Source organism: Pseudoliparis swirei, chromosome 21 (assembly GCF_029220125.1).
Source record: "Pseudoliparis swirei isolate HS2019 ecotype Mariana Trench chromosome 21, NWPU_hadal_v1, whole genome shotgun sequence".
Lineage (NCBI taxonomy): Eukaryota > Metazoa > Chordata > Actinopteri > Perciformes > Liparidae > Pseudoliparis > Pseudoliparis swirei.
In genome coordinates, this window is record NC_079408.1 from 12,594,302 (window position 1) to 12,614,903 (window position 20,602).

At 48.3% G+C, this 20,602-nt stretch overlaps 1 protein-coding gene across 1 annotated transcript in view; it reads left to right on the forward strand.

Annotated features, from left to right (window-relative positions):
• nlgn2a (neuroligin 2a) overlaps window positions 1-20,139 on the forward strand; it is a 125,184-nt gene extending 105,045 nt beyond the window's left edge. Inside the window, 11 exon segments of the mRNA XM_056443295.1 lie at window positions 8,392-8,577; window positions 13,102-13,367; window positions 14,531-14,684; window positions 18,766-19,047; window positions 19,050-19,128; window positions 19,349-19,611; window positions 19,614-19,745; window positions 19,748-19,870; window positions 19,873-19,905; window positions 19,908-20,066; window positions 20,069-20,139. Of these exon segments, the coding sequence (XP_056299270.1) occupies window positions 8,392-8,577; window positions 13,102-13,367; window positions 14,531-14,684; window positions 18,766-19,047; window positions 19,050-19,128; window positions 19,349-19,611; window positions 19,614-19,745; window positions 19,748-19,870; window positions 19,873-19,905; window positions 19,908-20,066; window positions 20,069-20,139 (1,748 nt within the window).
• The last annotated feature ends 463 nt before the right edge of the window (window positions 20,140-20,602 follow it).

A 20,602-nucleotide genomic window follows, 5' to 3' on the forward strand; every position in this document is an offset into this window, starting at 1 on the left:
CATACACCTTTCATATACATAGTTTCAATCACACTTATAACTCTAAAAAAAATTATAAATAAAATAAATTACAATATTTCCTTTTGAAAACCCAAAATGAGTTGACCCTTCTTATATCCATTTTAACGTTGTTCCATAATTGGACTCCTACAATATAAATACATCTTCTTTTAATCCCTTGTTTAGCTATTTGTGCAGTAAACTTCCAAACATCTCTGAAATCATATTTGAGTCAGCAGTTAAATCATGTAAATGTTATTGACATATTTTAGTGTTATCGGGCTCCTGAGTGGCAGCAGAGTTCTCCATTTGCATGTGATGTTGACAGTAGGGAAAATATATATATATAGATAGATATAGATATATGTGTGTCTTTTATTTCATCCTGCAGCCTTCGGCTTGTGGGCGCACACGTTTCACTCCTCCGGGTTATGTCACCATGTGTCACCCTGCCAGTGTCTTGAGGCCTTTCATATTCAAAGTATGTTTTGAGTTTTGAGTGACGGAATGCACCTTTAAACTTTCTCCTGTTTTGAGCTGTTTGCTCTTTCCTTGAAATCATCCATTTGATGTTTCGTCATACTTCCACGCCACCACATTTAATAATGATGCTTTTTTTATTCAATTACATGCATTTATTTGGCAGCTATATAGACTTACTTTGCAATTTGTATCCACAATGTACATTTTATCAACATGTGTAATATTAAGTATTAATATAGACTGAATACATAGTCAAATGAAAGTTCACTGACATTAGCTCCACCCCGCCCGGATACAGCCTTGAAATGGCCCCTTAATGCATCAATAATAAGCTATTCAATAAAACACGTGGCTGGGCGTGGAGATTTGTAGATGAACTGTAATGTTCGTGCATTTTAATTCATTATAAAAAATTAATATTTTGCTCTTATCATTTATTTATTTTAATCCTGAGTGGAAAAAAACGTCGTGGCGAGTTTCTCTAACTGGACGACAAATGGTGGAAAGTTTCAAAGTGAGAGTCGACGCCGCCTCGTGAGAAAATATCCTAAACATAGGAGGAATGTGTTCTTCTTTGGACGATGTCATCGAGTGGACGCTGTCGTGCCATTGCAAGTTGTTATCGGTCAGCCACGGTTTGAACCGGTAAACAATGAAATCCTATATCGGGGATGCAGCAGGCCGAGGAGCGGGGCTCGACCCTCCGAGCTGAATACTGAATCCAAACTTCTCCCCATCGGAGCGTCCGTCGTTGAACACGTTGAGATGTGAAACACGTGAAGCGTGTGAAGCGTGTGAAGCGTGTGCAACGGGGTCTTTCTGTTTCCTGCGGGACACAGAACACGTTAACTCGACACTGTCGACTCTCAAGGGAGCCGTGAGAGAGGACGCTTCACCGAAATACAGCCACGCTCCGGGTTTTCAGCTCTGCAAACGGATCATTATTCTAATAAGCGATGACAAAATGGTCAAAAGAGACGTTTCCATCTCGAGCGCGAGCGCCGCCCGCTGAGCCGCTCCACGCCGACTTCATTCAGCGGGGTGCCGGCCGAGTGGCGCGCGAGGAGGAGGAGGAGGAGGAGGCGTTTCAGTATGTAGGCCATCGCAGCGTGCGGCGCCGTTTGAAGGGCTGCTGCTTGTTGCCGTGCGGAGTGGAATAGTGGAGGTCTACTTTTAGCTCCAGTGATGCACGGACACAACGGCCATTCATCCCACTGGCACGGGGAAACACAGAGAGAGGGGGATGGCACACACACACACACACACACACACACAACATACACACACACACACACACACATCAGCATATGCACATAAACATACAAATAAAAGAACTGCATGCACGCAAGCACAGTCCGATGCCCCGAGACACACACACACACACACACACACATTGGTGCACTCCTGCAGACGCACAATGAGTGTTTATTCCATTTATTTTCAGTTTGTTTTGCTCTGTAAATCCAAACCACGGCACAGCTGCTGCTGCCGGAGCAGTGTGGGTATTCATTAGCTCTTGTTTTCCTCCTCCCCCCCCCCCCCATCCACCTCCACCTGCCCCCCCCCCTCCTCCTCCTCCATTCCTGGTCAGAAGCTTTGTATAAACCTATTTGATGAGGTAGAACCAGGATATGTGGAGCTGATCTCTAAACTTTAGGAATTATCTTCTATTATCTTCTCTTTTTTTCACTCATCATGATGATCACTCATACTGGAGTTTGAAATCTGTGTGCCTTGACCGAAAATGTGAGGGTTTAATAATGAGAAATAGGATCCAGTGTCTTTGAAACTTGACTCCGGCCAGAATATGTATTTTTTGGTGAAGTTTAACACTCACACACGCGATCAGGACCGTGTGGGCGGAGTTTGATCTGATTTGACCGACGGTGCTGCGAACATTTCCAGAACTGCCATCATCATGTCGCTGACGGGCGATTATTAAACGGTCGTGCGTGACACCTGAGCCCCCCCCCCCCCCCCCGGTCCACTTCAAAGCGGTGAAAACGGCAGAAACCTTTGTGACCACGTGAGACCACGTCGCTCATGTTAAGACGAGGAAAAACATACGCTCAGCGACTTTCAGTCGGGTATTGACTCGTCATGGCAACCGCACGGAGAATCTTGAAAGGGAGAATTCGGCACCTTTTTGTACGTTGAAGGTCCAATCCGGATGTAGATGGTGAAATGGAGCCGATTGAAGTGATACACTCGTCGGTGTGTGCTGTGTTGACCCGGAAAAGCCCAGTTTATTCTTTCTTCACAAATATACTTTTATTATTTTGACTTCCGAGACACAGTTTCACGTGGTTATAAATCACGCCGAGTTCAGAAAACCTCGCTCACTCAAACAATTGCACGACAATCTTCAGAAAAAAATATATCCTGAGGAGGACCCCATCAAGAAGTCATCGTCATGAACAACTCAGAGATGACCTCTGTCATCAAATCAAATTAACATATCAGTATATATATTTGAATATTAAATATATTAGACTAGTTCGTGGACCAAAATGACGGTAAAACACAACACACACGACGTCTTCTAGAAGCATCTCAGTCTTTTCAGCTGGTGTCCATCACAGCAACGACTAAAAATCAATTACCATAGCGTCGTACAGATGCTGTCCACGCGCCCCACACACACATTATGCCGTACACGGTGTCCGAGTTGGCCCGTGGCGCCCCCCATTTCACCCGCCATTACCCTCTGACTAGATAGAAGCCCCCCCCCCCCCCCAGGGACAGTAACACCCAAGGGGGCTGGATGATGGATCAACGGGAGAGCGGGGACGAGAAGGAGTGATACAGAAGAAATGAGACAGGGGGAGGGGGGGGGGGGCTTTGAGTTTCTGAGCACGCACGCACACACACACACACACACACGTGAGAAGGATCCCGGTGGGAGTGTGTGATCAGGCAGGTGATCTATTGTTCCTCGGGCTTGTAAAGTGTTCACAGGGCAACAAAACCTGATCGATAGACACACACACCGCCACTCCGTAAAGACCCGAGTTAAAGATTGAAATAGATACGGGCCCTTCTTTTTGTCCCTGTGGACACACACACACACACACACACACACACACACACACACTCTTTCACCAGCCAGCGTCCACACACAAGTTGTCTCTCCCTCTCGCTGTGTAGCGCCATCTCTGTGTTGTTGTTGTTGTTGTTGTTGTTGTGCCACACAAACACGGAGCACAACAGTATGACAACACACAGCTTGAGACGACATGAAAACACATTGACACACACACACACACACACACACACTCGCATGTCCACGACTTGTTTAAAGCGGGAGCGAGAGAGTGACGGCTTGAAAGAAAGTCTAATGACAATGCACCTGCTAACACACAAACACACACACACACACATGTACACACATACACACACACACACACGTAGAGGGGTCATGCCCAGTGTGACGGCATCAAATCAGAATAATTTCACCGATAATTTGGTTGTCGCAGCCAGGCCGAAGTAATAAAAGAGAGAGAGGACGTGAACCATTCCTTGCATCATCCGGCGCGGCGGCCTCTCTGACAGGTCGGCGGCTTTGAAAAGAACCTGGCACAATCTGAGGTGTGTGTGTGTGTGTGTTTGTGTGTGTGTCCTGTTGACAATGTGTGCGTCCCATATCCATTATTCAGAGGCTTTGAGCCGCCCACATCTGTTTGTTTCTCTAGACGACACACACTCACCTCTGATAGGCAATAATTGCTCTGCTGCCAAAGAACACACACACACACACACATACACACACGCTCACGCAGAGAGGCCCTGGCGCCCATGTGCACCCCAAACAATTCATTAACATGGGATATAGTGTGTTCAGAGCAGCACAGCAGCTCACACACACATCTTAACCACATGTCTGGCTGCACCCAAAGTCACACAAGCACACACATCCCCTGCACACACACATCCCCTGCACACACACATCACCTGCACACACACATCACCTGCACACCCACATCACCTGCACACACACATCCCCTGCACACACACATCCCCTGCACACACACATCACCTGCACACACACATCCCCTGCACACACACATCCCCTGCACACACACATCACCTGCACACACACAAGACACCGAGCGGAGCGCCTCTGATGGCACTTGAAAGACTCACCACCGCTTCACTGTGACTGCAGGGTAGACGCTCTGAAGGGTCAACAGGCACGGAGACATGGGGTGATTATACACAGGCTCTGTGTGTGCGTGTGTGTGTGTTTGTGTGTGTGTGTGTGTTTGTGTGTGTATGTGTGTGGAAGAGAAGGAGAGAGGGAGGTGGAGAGAAAAGGAGGCAGTCTTCTCTGTCGTGTCGGCCTTTGATCGGAGTCCCTGTGTGTGTGTGTGCGTGTGTGTGTGTGTTTGTGTGTGTGTGGGTGTGTGTGTGTGTGTGTGTCAACTCCTGGTGTCTTGGAGGCAGATGAAACACTGTGCCTCTATCCGGGACTCATAGGACACCCACTATCCGTTTCACCTTCTCTCTCTCTCTCTCTCCTTCTCTCTCTCTCTCCATTCCCTTCTACATCCATTTTAAAGGCTATTCATGTAGAGCCGTGCTTTCATCTCACATTGCTGCGTTTTAACCAGCTCCTCCTGTTTGTGTTTTCTTATCTTGTTGCCCCCCCCCCCCCCTCCCACACACACACAAGCCTTTTATCAGTTAATAGAGGAGGATGACGGCTGAAGTGACCCGCTGATGTACACTGACTCACAGTCAGAGGGATGCAGCATGAGGGCGAGGCCGCGTTAGAGGATCTCTGCCGACGCAGAGCAGTCGCTTCTGTTGTTGTTGTTGTTGTAGGAATGGGTAACTATTGAGTAAAACGTAGCAATAGATGATCTCTTCTTCCCGCCCATTATCCCGTACCTTGTGCAAGAAACTCCTGACGTAGAAGTATCGCTTTGTGTCGCGCTCATTAGCTTCATTGATGACCTCACAGGTGGCGATTTAACTGAATCCATCACGGCGGCCGCTCTTCACCTGAGATGATTGTCTCAAAGTCAAGGTCACCGCTATTGTCAATTTACCATTTGTGGAATATACAGAAGATCGGAAGTATGTTTTTCTCTTTGTTTGACTCATAAAGTGAGTAATTATAATACAATAAAGTAATTAAGTGCAAACAACAACAACAAAGAACATTAAGACAACATTTCATTTATAAATTATATATATATTATTATATGCAAGAGAGAAAACGAGAGCGTAACTTCAGCTTTGCAGTACAAGTGCAGCGTTTTACAGCCGCAGTCGTTGAAGGTGAATTAAAAGTGTAAATTCAGTCTGAATATGACGAGTATAAAAGTTTTCTTCAATCTTCTTCTGTGGGAAGAAACATTGTGTGTTTTATTGTTCCGCTTCATGCTTTCGCCACAGGGTGGCACTGTGTTCAAGGAGAGAGGAGAAAGGAGAGGAGAGAGTAGAGAGGAGAGAAGAGAGAGGAGAGGAAAGCGCATAGAGGAGAGAGGAGAGAGCATAGAGGAGAGAGGAGAGAGGAGAGGAAAGCGCATAGAGGAGAGAGGAGAGAGCATAGATGAGAGAGTAGAGAGGAGAGAAGATAGAGGAGAGAGGAGAGGAAAGCGCATAGAGGAGAGAGGAGAAAGGAGAGAGGAGAGGACTCAGCCGGCAGGGTAACCCAACGTGATGTTTCACTAACCTCCAGATCCAGACCAATGAACCTCAAAGCTGAAACGTCTTTAAGAAGCGTTGGTATTTCCATCTCACAGCTTGTACCCTCGAACCCACCACGACACCTGGATCATGAACACATGCCTTGAAGGGACTATACCTGACTCCTGTGTCCTGAACCCCCCCCCCCACACACACACACACACACACACACACACACACAACTTTCTGGCTACATAAAGGTATTTTATAACGTATTCAAGCACAAAAGCAATGGATGTATAGGGAAACTGACCTGAGAACAGTGATTAGGCGCCGGGAGCAGACAACAGGCGGAGGGATCCAATCACCTGGCTTTATACAAGTGTTTAACCTCCACTGTAGGGGCTTAATGAGCGACCTTTCCAGCTCACCTGCCTTTAATAAAGCTCTAATTGGAGTCCCATTAGGATGTGAGAAGGCGCCAGCTAATGGGCACTTAAATAGGAAAGATTGAGGTCTTTGGTGGAACAATCAAACTACTCAGAGGCAATAATGAGAGGCAAATGTCAGCCGACAGAAGAGTAAGCCGTTATGACGCTGCTCGGAGGAATCGGACGGAGTTTTAGAGGAATCGCCGAGAGATTGACCCAACGACACTCGATGAGATCGAAGTATCGGACGAGTCGTGAACGTGCAACCGCGTGCAGAGCGGCTTGAGTCAGTCATCGTTACATAATGAGAATTTAAGCAACTGCATAATACGGCGGTGGTAGTTGCAAACAAATCCCCCGAAGGGACCCGAGTCAACAATGTGTTTAAAATGTTTTGGTATGTTTTGATTTCTCCACCTGGTTTCCGACTGAAAATGTGATTCTTTTTTTCATTTTAAAAGCCTACGAATATATATATATATATATATATATATATATATAAAATAAATATTTTTATATTTATATATATATAAGGAAATATATTTATATATATATACAGTATATTAAAAAATTATAGATATAATAAATATATGTGTATATATATATATATTATATATATATTTGTTATTATAAATATATATACAGGACTGTCTCAGAAAATTAGAATATTGTGATGAAGTTCTTTATTTTCTGTAATGCAATTAAAAAAACAAAAATGTCATGCATTCTGGATTCATTACAAATCAACTGAAATATTGCAAGCCTTTTATTCTTTTAATATTGCTGATTATGGCTTACAGCTTAAGAAAACTCAAATATCCTATCTCTAAATATTAGAATATCATGAAAAAGTATACTAGTAGGGTATTCAACAAATCACTTGAATTGTCTAATTAACTCGAAACACCTGCAAGGGTTTCCTGAGCCTTGACAAACACTCAGCTGTTATAAATCTTTTTTTTACTTGGTCTGAGGAAATATTAAAATTTTATGAGATAGGATTTTAGAGTTTTCTTAAGCTGTAAGCCATAATCAGCAATATTAAAAGAATAAAAGGCTTGCAATATTTCAGTTGATTTGTAATGAATCCAGAATGCATGACATTTTTGTTTTTTTAATTGCATTACAGAAAATAAAGAACTTTATCACAATATTCTAATTTTCTGAGACAGTCCTGTATATACAGTATATATAACATTTTTTATGTGTTATTATTATTTATTTTCTTTTTCTTTTTCAAATGCTCATTAATTTATTTAATTAGTTGAAGTTTTTCTTTTTTTAATGGTATCTGGGGGGGGGGGGGGGGGTGCCCTGAAACAAAAAGAAAGACATTGCGCAATCCTACATTCCAAGCACAACGTTTCATCACATCTGTAATCCAGTTACAGATGTGAGTCAGATTAGGGTCACCTGAGTCTCTGTGCTGGCTTTGTGTCGACGCTCAGTGCCATCAGATAGAGTACACGCCATTAACGGAGGAGCTGGAAATGCAATTTTGTCTCACTTCCTTTGCTTTCTCTGTGTTCCATCTGTCACTCCTTGTTGATGAATGAAGTGTTGCGCGCGCACACACACACACACACACACACACACTCACACACTCAGAAGCTGAGAGGTGTGCTTGACATCTCTATTACCGCATTTACAGACCAAAGTCGGGAACATTTGCCAGACAGGTACTAAATACTAAATGTACTGATGCTAACGTCATCGTGTGTCTCTCTTCTCTCTTCTCCTCCCATCCCTGCATCACTTTTTCTTCTCTACTCCCCTTTTTCTTTCTCCTCCTCCCACCTCCTCCCTCACCTTCTTCCCACACCCACCCTTTTTGTCCATACAGGCTTTCTCAGCACAGGCGATCAGTCGGCGAAGGGGAACTACGGCCTGCTGGACCAGATCCAGGCTCTGCGCTGGCTCAACGAGAACATCGGCCACTTCGGCGGAGACCCGGACAGAATCACCATCTTCGGCTCCGGAGCCGGGGCGTCCTGCGTCAACCTCCTCATCCTCTCGCACCACTCGGAGGGTAATTCAAAAGCGTCGCGTTGTGTCGTTTTGTTTCGTTTCTTTCGTCTCGATACGGAATCGGCTTTGATCTGAGGCCGGCGAGCCGCAGCCAAACGGTCACGCGCTCGCTGCCTTTGATCACGCTGTCCTCCTCCAATCGTAGCGTCTCTGTTCTGCACGCCGCTCGAGGACTCTCCATCAATATCTCTGCCCTCTGCTCGTTTTCCGTCTCGCTCACACACACACACACACACACACACACCACAGAGGACAGAAACAGGGAAGAAATGGTGTGTGAGGAGAAAGCAAGAGATTAGGGAGAGCGTGTTCACACAACCACTCATCTGTTTCAATAACCACTCTGTGTGTGTGTGTGTGTGTGTGTCTAACAGGTCTCTGACTTTGACACATTCTGTGCCTGGAGAACAAATATGTGCATCATCGTCGAATGTGTGAACATCTGTGTCCTGCTGCACGTCACCGTGTCCATTTAACACAACCTCTATAATTACCACTGACGTCGACCAACCCTTCAAATTAACCCAGACACCCCCCTCCTCCTCCTCCTCCTCCTCCTCCTCCTCCTTGTTGGCAGGTGACCCACTTAGCAGTAGAAACCTCTGAAGAACCCAATTGGGATATATCCATATCCTGGTAACCGCGTTCACAAAGTGTTTGTGATAAATAGAAGTGTTATTTTTCTCCATAGGAATAGAAAAACAATGATAATATTCTGAGTGGAATTCCCGTGTTGTGGATTTGAATTGCAACGCATACTGACTATGACATGATCAGCATATCTGGTATTAAGAATGCCAAGTTGAAGCCATGTGTGGATAATCTCTCGATATCGTGTGTGGGGGAGAAAGCGTTCCTTTAGAATCATGCTTCCATTGGTTTGGGAATAGAGGAGCGATACCTCGCTCTGTCCGCGCTCCGTTTGGATCATTCCGCCGCGGCTCCGGCTAACCACCGGGGGGGGGTGCAGTGCGTCCACAACGAAGCGGGAAGTGGGTGTTCGGCGGGAAGTGGGTGTTAGGCGTGAAGCGGCGGCCCGAGAGCTTTAGATAGACTCGCAAACTGGGACTCACAAAGTCATCGAGCACAAAGACGCTCGTTCTCTGCTCTCGGTAGAAACTCCTCCACCGTGTCTTTACGGAGCCGAAATAGCTGTTAGCTGCTCCATCGATGCTCCTCGGGCAGCTGAACTTAACACGAAGGCAAGAAGCAGAGGGCAACTGACCTCTGGGCTGCTGACCTCTGGCCTCCAGGTCGCTGTGAATCTTCTCATCGGACCCGGTTGCAGTAAATAAAGAGAGTGTATAATTACTCGCTCCATTCTAAAGCTACGCCCGATGCCTGTGTGTGTGTTTAGATAGCGACCAGAACTATTGTTAGTTATTGTTCATTTTTCAGGACAGCCCCCACACACACACACACACACACACACTGTAGCAGCAGGGGACCCTATCGGTGGGCGGAGCCTGTATTAACCCCTTGTCTCCGGTTGCTGACAACCAACCCTCTCACACTAACCCGCCAATCCATTCTCACGCTTTGTCATCATCCCGTCGTCCTCGTCATCGTCCTCGTCTTCATCCTCCTCAGCATCTAACATCAGCGTTATATACCCCCACCCCTGACCCGCCCGGGGACGCCAGGTAAGGAGTCTGTCACCCCCCCCCCCCCCTTATGGGACACCATACATGTCAACAACACGGCGTCACAAATCAAGCCCGACAGCGGAGCGGCTCACGGGATGGATGGATGGATGGAAGGATGGCGTGATGAGAGTGGTAGACGGGATGGAGATGGGCGGGGGGGGGTGGGGGGGGGGGGTGTTAGTGATGCTGATATGATGAAGGGCGGTGGAAACGCAGAGGGGACGAGAGCTTCCTGAGTCGGAGGGCGCGGGAGGAGAGGGGCTCATATTGTCGAGGGAGGAAATAAAGGACATAATGAACTCTGACATATCAGAGAAAAGGAAGGAGCCAAATATAAGAAAACGCAGAGCAGGAAGACAAGAGCCACTTAGGGAACAGAGGAACACATTTTGAAGACGAGAGAGACAACACCGACGCCTCCCGCCCTCTCTTCGCTGGCCTCTTCCCCCCTTTTCACTTTCTCAGATATGTAGATATAGCTGTTTCATAGCTGCACTTTTTACTATAATTGATTTCCCAGGGAGGGGGGGATGAGGAGGGGGGGGGGGCTACGACTCTCCTTAATAATTAACTGACCAATCTTCAGCCCGGGAGAGGAGAAAGAAAAATAAGTAGCGCGAGAGGAAACGAGTGAGGCAGGCGGCCTCCTAACGAGCCACTTGAGTGGTCGGGGAGGAGAGAGAGAGAGGGAGAGAGAGAGAGAGGGGGGGAGAGAGAGAGAGGGAGAGGAGAGAAAGAAGAAACAGCCAGCACAAGAAAGAGGAAAATGGCTCTTAGATTTCTTCTTCTTCTTCTTCTTCTTCTCTCATCATGTTTACCTCTTGTCATGTTTACCTCTCTGGTCATGTTTACCTCTAGTCATGTTTACCTCTGGTCATGTTTACCTCTGGTCATGTTTACCTCTAGTCATGTTTACCTCTCTCATCATGTTTACCTCTCATCATGTTTACCTCTACTCACACTCTAAAAAGCCCAACTTCAAATTTGTTGTCCTAACACATTTTTGTAAGTTGAGTCAACAAATGCCTTTGAAAAAAGTTGAACTAACTCAAAATGTCAATTTCATGAATAAAGAGTGGAATCCACTTAAAATGTTAAGTTGAGAAAACTTAATATAGTGGTTTGGGCATCTACTGAGGTAACTAAGGCCACTGCGCATGTATGTCAGTAAACACACACACACACATATATATATATATATATACAAATACATATATAAATACATATATATATATATGTAAATACATATATATACTACTTTAATCTTATATATTAAATAATAAAATAATATAAAAATATTTTCTTTAGCCCCTGTTTAAAATACATTGGTTTTTGATACCATTGTTTGTTTATTATATTTAGATATGGATTAGATTTGGAAGGATATTGTCCATTGTTTAATGGCAGATTTCCTCCAGTTCAGGTTTTTGTCACTTATTGAATTAAAGGGAGCCTGTACCGTTAGAGCAAATGTTTCCCTGTATTTTGCTGAATTTATTCATTTAATTTAACAGACTATGAAGATTGAAATACTATAATACTAATGTGTAGGAGGTGACTCTTGTATGAAAGTGGTATATTTTAGTTTTTAAAATCTGCATAAAAATGTCTTTTGACTTTTAAATTGTATTGTTACAGAATGGGAAGAAAAAAAATGAAAATTTAAAAGAGGCAGTGAATATTTATTATAGTCTCTGTATGCTTGTTTTTGTGTAGAATACAGACCGGGAGGAATCTTACGTGAAAGGAGTTGAACTGGGAATACTGCAGAGTGGGTGGAGCGGGGGTGTGGTTCAGGGAACGGTGTCTGATTGTCATCAGCTGGACTGATTGGTAATCAGATTGGTTATCAGTCCAGCTGATGACGATCTGTGTCGGTTATCTGAGTCTGTCTCCATAAAGGAGCTGGACAGACAGGAGATGAGAGGAGCGTGGAGAGCAGAGATACAGTCTGCTGTCGGAATAAACCGTATTACCGAATATCCCTCTGGCTACTTGTTGCTTATTGGTGCTTTAGGGGGGGAAACCTACTTGTGACGGCTACACACGTGTCACAACCATGTTCCAAAGCTTGTTTCAAGGCCTTAATTTTGGATTCACAAAACAGATTTTTTTTTTTTTTTCTTTATGCAGTCTTTTTGATTTTTAAGGATGTTGACCCTCTGCTGTCTATGTTCAAGTGTTGACACCTGGAATTCATATAGTTATGCAAACAAATGTTTAGTTATTGTTAATAAACATTTTGTGTTTGAAGAAGTTTGTTTTCTTTAACTGTTGACTTTTCCAAAGAAAACGGTGTACATTTTTAATTAATTTAAATGAAGGCAATGTTGCAAAGAATGTTGAGTACTCAAATAATGGGCAGTGAAATTTAGTAACAAAACATTTTAAGTTAAAAGTAAGTTCTCTCAACAAAACATTTCTCAACAAAAAATGTTAAGTGCTGTTGATGTATGTTTTTAATCTACAAGAACACACAATTTAAAGTTTCTCCAATTTAATATTTTAAGTGTTCTGAACTTAAGTACATGAGTAGATGTAACTATCAAATGCAATATTTTAAGTAGTGTTAACTTAAATACATAAGTACGTCTGAATAGTAATGTTACGTTTGACAAACTTAAGATATCACTTTGAGTGAACTTCTTATCATAAGTTGACACAACACATTAGCCCTTAGTTGAGTGAACTCAAAAAGGCTTTGCAGCTGGTTGCCTCACTTTTTTAAGTTGACTCAACTTTTTTTTTTTTAGAGTGCATGTTTACCTCTACTCATGTTTACCTCTCATCATGTTTACCTCTACTCATGTTTACCTCTCATCATGTTTACCTCTACTCATGTTTACCTCTGACGCCCCGTCGTTCCCCTGTCCTCTCAGGTCTGTTCCACAGGGCCATCGCCCAGAGTGGAACGGCCATCTCCAGCTGGTCCGTCAACTACCAGCCGCTCAAGTACACCAAGATCCTGGCCCGCAAGGTGGGCTGCACCTACACGGAGACGGCCGACCTGGTGGACTGCCTCCGGCGCAAGAACTTCAGGGAGCTGGTGGACCAGGACATCCAGCCAGCCCGCTACCACATCGCCTTCGGCCCCGTGGTGGACGGAGACGTGGTGCCCGACGATCCCGAGATCCTCATGCAGCAGGTGAGGCTCGCCGTCAAAAGATGGCGCTGCAGACGTGCTGTCATCTCGCCAGTAGAGTCAGCCGAGCTGTGACACCAGACAGTGACAACATGTTGCAGTTGGTGTGTGTGAGAGTGACCTTTCCACAGAGTGTGTGTGTGGGGGGGGGGGGGGGGGGGCGGGGTCTGGCGGTGACATTTAAAAGCTGCATGGTGTGAACTTGCATGGTGGTACATTCCGGCTCACAACTTTTAGGGGCTTGTGATCGCATACATGCAAACTCTTCAACACAGTTTACGACAAGGTTACACCTTATGAGAGCAAGGAAAAGATAAATAGAACAAAGAATAAACATATATGTGTATTTATATATATATATAAAGAACATTTTATCTTGGTTCCTATCTTTTCTTTCTCCCTATGCTCAACACAATGTCGTATTTTAAATGCACATGACTATCTCTGTCCTAATGTTGCTTTTTCCTAAGCATGTTTTAATGTCTCGCATACAAAATAACAGACAAACTGAGGTTAAGTGGGTCAAAAATCTATATATTTTCCGGCTACTTTTTCCAATCATTTTTATTATTACATAACAATTTATAATCTGTGAGAAATGATCAGAGGATCACAAAGTGCAAACGATAGGGGAAAGTCGCCACATCCTGAAGCCTTTAATGTGTAATAAACTGGCTGTGAAGAGTCAAAAACTCCAGTAGCTTCCTGCTTACGGGTTGTTCAGCACTGTTTGTAATAGAGCGTATCTCATATCTGGGGTCGGCTGTAGCTCATGGGGGAAAGAGGCCCATAAGTTGCATGTTGAAGTGTCCTTGAGCAAGACACTGAATCCCCAGTTGCTCCCCGGGCGCTTCACTGCAGCCCACTGCTCATTAATAACTAAACATGGGTCACATGCAGAGAAGAATGTCCCCACGGGGATCAATAAAGGAGTAGATGTTTTTCTTTCTTTACCTTATGATGGATCACAGCTTACATATTTGATGATCACATATTAGTATGAAAATAGAACACTGTATTTATTGTCTTTGTGTCTTGCTGGTGGTCCCACACCACAAGCTATACATCACCAATATGCAGATGTACAACTATGGCATGAATACCACACACAAAATAGAAATGAAGCTGATTTGACTCCCCGTGTAATTCCCCTATTGCGCCACCAGGGGGAGTTCCTCAACTACGACATCCTGATAGGAGTGAACCAGGGAGAGGGGCTGAAGTTTGTGGACGACAGCGAGGACAACGACGGCATCTCCGCGGCAGCTTTCGACTACACCATCTCCAACTTCGTTGACAACCTCTATGGCTACCCCGAGGGTGAGGATCACCAACGTCATCTTGCCTTTAGGCTTCAATGTCCTTCATATTATCTAATCTGACACCTCTCAGATGCCAAAACTTTGCAGTGTCATCATTTTCCTCGTGGGGGCGACACACATTAAACTGAAATTAAAGGATCCATCCATCCATTCTCATACGCTTATTCCGGGGTCGGGTCGCGGGGGCAGCAGACCCAGCAGGTTGACCCAGACTTCCCTCTCGCCCGCAACACTTTCCAGCTCATTCTGGGGGATCCCGAGGCGTTCCCAGGCCAGCCGGGAGATGTAATCCCTCCAGCGTGTCCTGGGTCTTCCCCGGGGTCTCCTCCCAGTAGGACGTGCCTGGAAAACCTCTAACGGGAGGCGTCCAGGAGGCATCCGATCACCACATGCGAACCACCTCAGCTGACTCCTTTCGATGCGAAGGAGTAGCGGCTCGACTCCAAGCTCCCTCCTGATGTCCGAGCTCCTTACCCTCTCTCTAAGGCTGAGCCCGGCCACCCTACGGAGGAAACTCATTTCGGCCGCTTGTATTCGCGACCTCGTTCTTTCGGTCACTACCCAAAGTTCGTGACCATAGGTGAGGATTGGAACGTAGACCGACCAGTAAATTGAGAGCTTCGCCTTTCGGCTCATCTCTCTCTTCACCAAGACAGACCGGTACAGCGCCTGTTTTACTGCTGCAGCTGCACCAATCCGCCTGTCGATCTCCCGCTCCATCTTACCCTCACTTGTGAACAAGACCCCGAGATACTTGAACTCCTTCGCTTGGGGCAGGCACTCTGTCCCCACCCGGAGGGAGCAATCCACCGGTTTCCGGCAGAGCACCATGGCCTCAGATTTGGCGGTACTGACTCTCATCCCTGCCGCTTCACACTCGGCAGCAAAACGCCCCAGTGAGTGCCGGAGGTCATGGTCTGAGGATGCTAACAGGACCACATCATCTGCAAACAGAAGAGAGGCGATCCCAAGACCCCCAAACCTGACCTGCTCCACCCCCAGGCTGCGCCTAGATATCCTGTCCATGAAAATCACAAACAGGACCGGTGATAAAGGGCAGCCCTGGCGGAGACCAACACCCACCGGGAACGTGTCTGACTTACTGCCGAGGATGCGAACACAGCTCCTACTGCAGGCGTACAGAGACCGGATAGCCCGTAGCAACGGGTCCGGAACCCCATACCCCCGCAGCACCCCCCACAACAATTCCCGAGGGACCCGGTCGAAAGCTTTCTCCAAGTCTACAAAACACATGAAGACTGGTTGGGCAAACTCCCAGGACCCCTCGAGGACCCTTGCGAGGGTGAAGAGCTGGTCCACAGTTCCACGACCGGGACGGAATCCGCACTGCTGGTCTTGAATCCGAGGTCGGAGCCTCCTTTCCAGTACCCTGGCATAAACTTTCCCAGTGTGATTCCACGATAGTTCGAGCACACTCTCCGGTCCCCCTTTTTGAAAATGGGACTCACCACCCCGGTCTGCCAGTCCAAGGGCACTGTTCCTGACCCCCACGCGACATTGAAGAGGCGTGTCAGCCAAGACAGCCCAACAATGTCCAGCGCCTTCAGCATCTCAGGGCGGATCTCATCCACCCCCGGCGCCTTGCCACCAAGGAGCTTTTTAACAACCTTAGCGGCCTCTGCCAGGGATATTGGTGCGACCCCCCCCCCCCCGCAAGTCTACAGGCACTGCCCCCTCTAGAGGGACATGTTGGCGGTTAGGAGTTCCTCAAAGTGTTCTTTCCACCGTCCGACGATGTCCCTGTCCGGGTCAGCAGCCCCCCACGCTGAGAACAGCCTGGGGTAGACCCTGCCCTTCCTGAGCCGTCGGACGGTTTGCAGAACCTCTTTGAGGCCGACCGAAAGTCCTTCTCCATGGCCTCCCGAACTCCTCCCATGCCCGAGTTTTGCTTCCGACCACCGCAGCTGCAGCCCTTCTGGCCTGCGGTACCTGTCAGCTGCTTCAGGAGACCCCAGGCCAGCCAGGCCCGGTAGGCCTCCTTCTTCAGCTTGACGGCTTCCTGACCCCGGTGTCCACCACGGGTTCTTGGGTTGCCCGCGACAGGCACCGATGACCTTCCGACCACAGCTCCGTCAGCCGCTTCCACAATAGAGGCTTTGAACATGGTCCACTCGGATTGCATGTCCCCAACCTCCCTCGGGATGTGTGAGAAGTTCATCCGGAGGTGGGAGTTGAAGACCTCCGGACAGGGTCCTCGACCAGATGTTCCCAGTTCACCCACACTACACGTTTGGGCTTGCCAGGTCTCTCTGGCCGACTCCCCCGCCATCTGATCCAACTCACCACCAGGTGGTGTTCAGTTGACAGCTCTGCTCCTCTCTTCACCCGAGTGTCCAAGACATACGGCCGCAGATCAGATGATACGATTATAAAGTCGATCATCGATCTCCGGCCTAAGGTGTTCTAGTACCAAGTACACTTATGAGCCACCTTATGTTCGAACATGGTGTTCGTTATAGACAAGCCGTCACTAGCACAGAAGTCCAATAACAGAACACCGCTCGGGTTCAGATCGGGCAAGCCGTTCCTCCCAATCACTCCCCACCAGGTTTCTCTGTCATTGCCCACGTGAGCGTTGAAGACTCCCAGGAGAACTATGGAGTCGGCAGGCGGTGCCCTCCAGGACCCTCCCACCGACTCCAAGAAGGCGGATACTCTGAACTGCGGTTTGGTGCATAAGCACAAACCACAGTCAGGCTTTACTCCGCAACCCGTAGGCGCGGAAGGCGACCTCTCGTTCTCCGGGCAAACTCCAACACAGCAGCGCTCAGCCGGGGCTTGTGAGTATCCCACTCCCGCCCAGCGCCTCTCACCTGGGCAACTCCAGAAAGAAGAGAGTCCAACCCTTCTCCAGGAGCTTGGTTCCAGAGCCAGCGCTGTGCGTGGAGGTGAGCCCAACTAGATCTAGCTGGTACTGCTCCCCCTCCCGCACCAGCTCTGGCTCCTTCCCCGCTAGCGAGGTGACGTTCCACGTCCCTAGAGCTAGTCTATGTCGCCGGCGATCGGCTCGCCCAGGCCCCCCGCCCATTCTGCCACCCGGTCTACATAGCACCCGACCCCAATGATTGTCCCTGCGGGTGGTGGGTCCACAGGGTTTCTGCTCGATGTCGTTTCTTCGGGCTGAGCCCGACCGGGCCCCATAGGCGAAGGCCCGGCCACCAGACGCCCACCAGCGAGCTCCCCTCCTGGGTCTGGCTCTGGGAGGGTGACCCGGTTTCCCTTGTCCGGGCGAGGTAGCTGAAGCTCGTGTTTTTGAACCGCTCTAAGTCTGTACTCTCACCCGAGACCTGTTTGCCTTGGGAGACCCTACCAGGGGCTAATGCCCCGGACAACATAACTCCCGGGATCACTGAGCCTCTCAAACTCCTCCACCACGTTAAGGTGGCGATTCGCGGAGAAATTAAAGGATACATGGGCAAAATGAAAAAGAAAGAAAGAACTAAACATAAGACATAAGATAAATATGCTTCCTGATGCTCGAGTTAGATTTGCACATTTCAAAGATTATCATGTTTTCTGTACAAGAAAATACTCCAACATTTGAACTCCCAGTGCAAATGCAAGTTTTTGCAACAACATGTGGGCAGAGGATGAGAAAGAGCAAATGTGTGAGCCCAGCCCGAGTGAATCCACCGAGACAGGCATACTAAAGAGATCTCCCATCACCGAGATCATCCGTCACCACGGTGGGTCCGTGCTTTGGCCTTTGAGGCTCCGTGGGCGCTAACGCTGTCTCTCATCAAGCCCCAGGCGGCCAGCTCCCAATCACAGCGCCGTTGTTTTCCGAACAGATCTGCCCGCGAAGCCCTCGCAGCGGTGTGGAAATACCGACACATTTGGAAAATGCAGTCACGCCTCCTCTCGAGTGCCTGCCACTCAGTCTTCACCCTGACTATTTTCCTTTGTCTCCATTTTGTGTCGCTCAGTCTGTGCTTTTTTATTTCCTGTTGATCGCTCACACGTGCAGATGAACTCATGTCTCTCGGCGAAATATGTTCACGCTCTATCTTTACTTTCCTCCTCACGTCTCATCATTTTGTTCTCTTTCTTTCCTCCAGGCAAAGACATCCTGAGGGAAACCATTAAATTCATGTACACGGACTGGGCGGACAGGGACAACGGCGACATGCGGAGGAAGACGCTCCTCGCTCTGTTCACGGACCACCAGTGGGTGGCGCCGGCCGTGGCCACCGCCAAGCTCCACGCAGAGTTTCAGTCGCCGGTTTACTTCTACACGTTCTACCACCACTGCCAGACGGAGACGCGTCCCGAATGGGCCGACGCCCACGGAGGCGAGATACCCTACGTGTTTGGCGTTCCCATGATCGGTGCTACGGATCTGTTCCGTGCAACTTCTCCAAGAATGACGTGATGCTGAGCGCTGTGGTCATGACCTACTGGACCAACTTCGCCAAGACCGGGTAAGCCTTCCTGAGGATTTGATTTCATAATGATGTCACAAGGTAAACTAGCAAGTTGAAGGGTCTTCGACTTTGGTGAAGATCTCTCTAACCCGATGTCCGTAGTATCCGGTCTGAGAATTTAAAACACTTCATTTAATATTTAGACGTCAACGGATTGACGAAATTTGAGCCAGATGATTAAACCCTTGACTGACATGTCCCCTCTGTCCTCCATCAGGGACCCCAACCTGCCAGTCCCTCAAGACACCAAGTTCATTCACACCAAACCCAATCGCTTTGAAGAGGTCATCTGGACCAAGTTCAACTCCAAGGACAAGCAGTACCTCCACATCGGATTAAAACCTCGTGTTAGAGACAACTACCGGGCCAACAAGGTGGCCTTCTGGCTGGAACTAGTCCCCCACCTCCACAGTCTGCACGAGGAGCTCTTCCTCACCACGACTCGCTCGACCACGGGCCCCAGCCAAGGCACCCACCGACCGGGCCCCGGCCGACTCGCCACCCTTACCCCACCTTTGCCTCCGACCCGGAGCTGGAGGGTTCGGGCGTCCGCGCCAGGAGCTCTTCCCGGAGACCCCGGGACTACTCCACCGAGCTGAGCGTCACGGTGGCCGTGAAGCGTCGCTGCTCTTCCTCAACATCCTGGCGTTCGCCGCCCTTTACTACAAGCGCGACAAGCGGCACGAGATGGCGCCACCGGCTGTCCCGCAGCGCGGGCCCGCCAACGACCTGGCTCACAGCCAGAGGAGGAGATCATGTCCCTGCAGATGAAGCACTCGAGCACGACCCCCACCACGACATGGAGCCGCTGCGGCGCGACATCCTGCGGCCCGCCTGCCCGCCCGACTGCGCTGGCGCTGCGCGCCCCGGCGACGTGCCGCTGATGACGCCCAACACCATCACCATGATCCCCAGTACCATCACCAGCATGCAGCCTCTCACGCCTTCAACACTTTCCGTCCGTCCACAACAACACCTGCCCCACCCCACTCCACCACCAGGGTATAGTAGGGACTGGCGCCACGCAGCGCCACCCAAGGACCAGGCCGACTGGCGGGTGCCGCCGACCGAGAGCGGAGGCCTCCGTCCGTCCTCCTGTTCTCTTTCTCCACAAACAACTCCACCTCCTCAGACTCAGTAGCTCCCCCGGTGGCCGCGTGGAGAAGCAACCGGACCGCACGGCAGCAGATGATCGGTTCGGGGGTTGATTTCAGATCGTTTTACGGATACTGTTTTCAAAGGTACGCTGGTTCCAGACTAAAGCCCCCGGACGCCAGTCAAAAGGACGAGTGCTTTTCGGCCCTTGCTGTTTTCATCCTCTTCTTCTTTTCTCCACCCCCCCCCGGCGTGTAACGAGCATTTATCACTCTCTTTTCTACATATCTGTGTCTTTGTTGCTCCTCTCCCTCTTCCCAGCGCTCCTTTGCTCCGGGGACTCAGTGACGGAGCAGTAGGAGGGGCCCAGAGTACG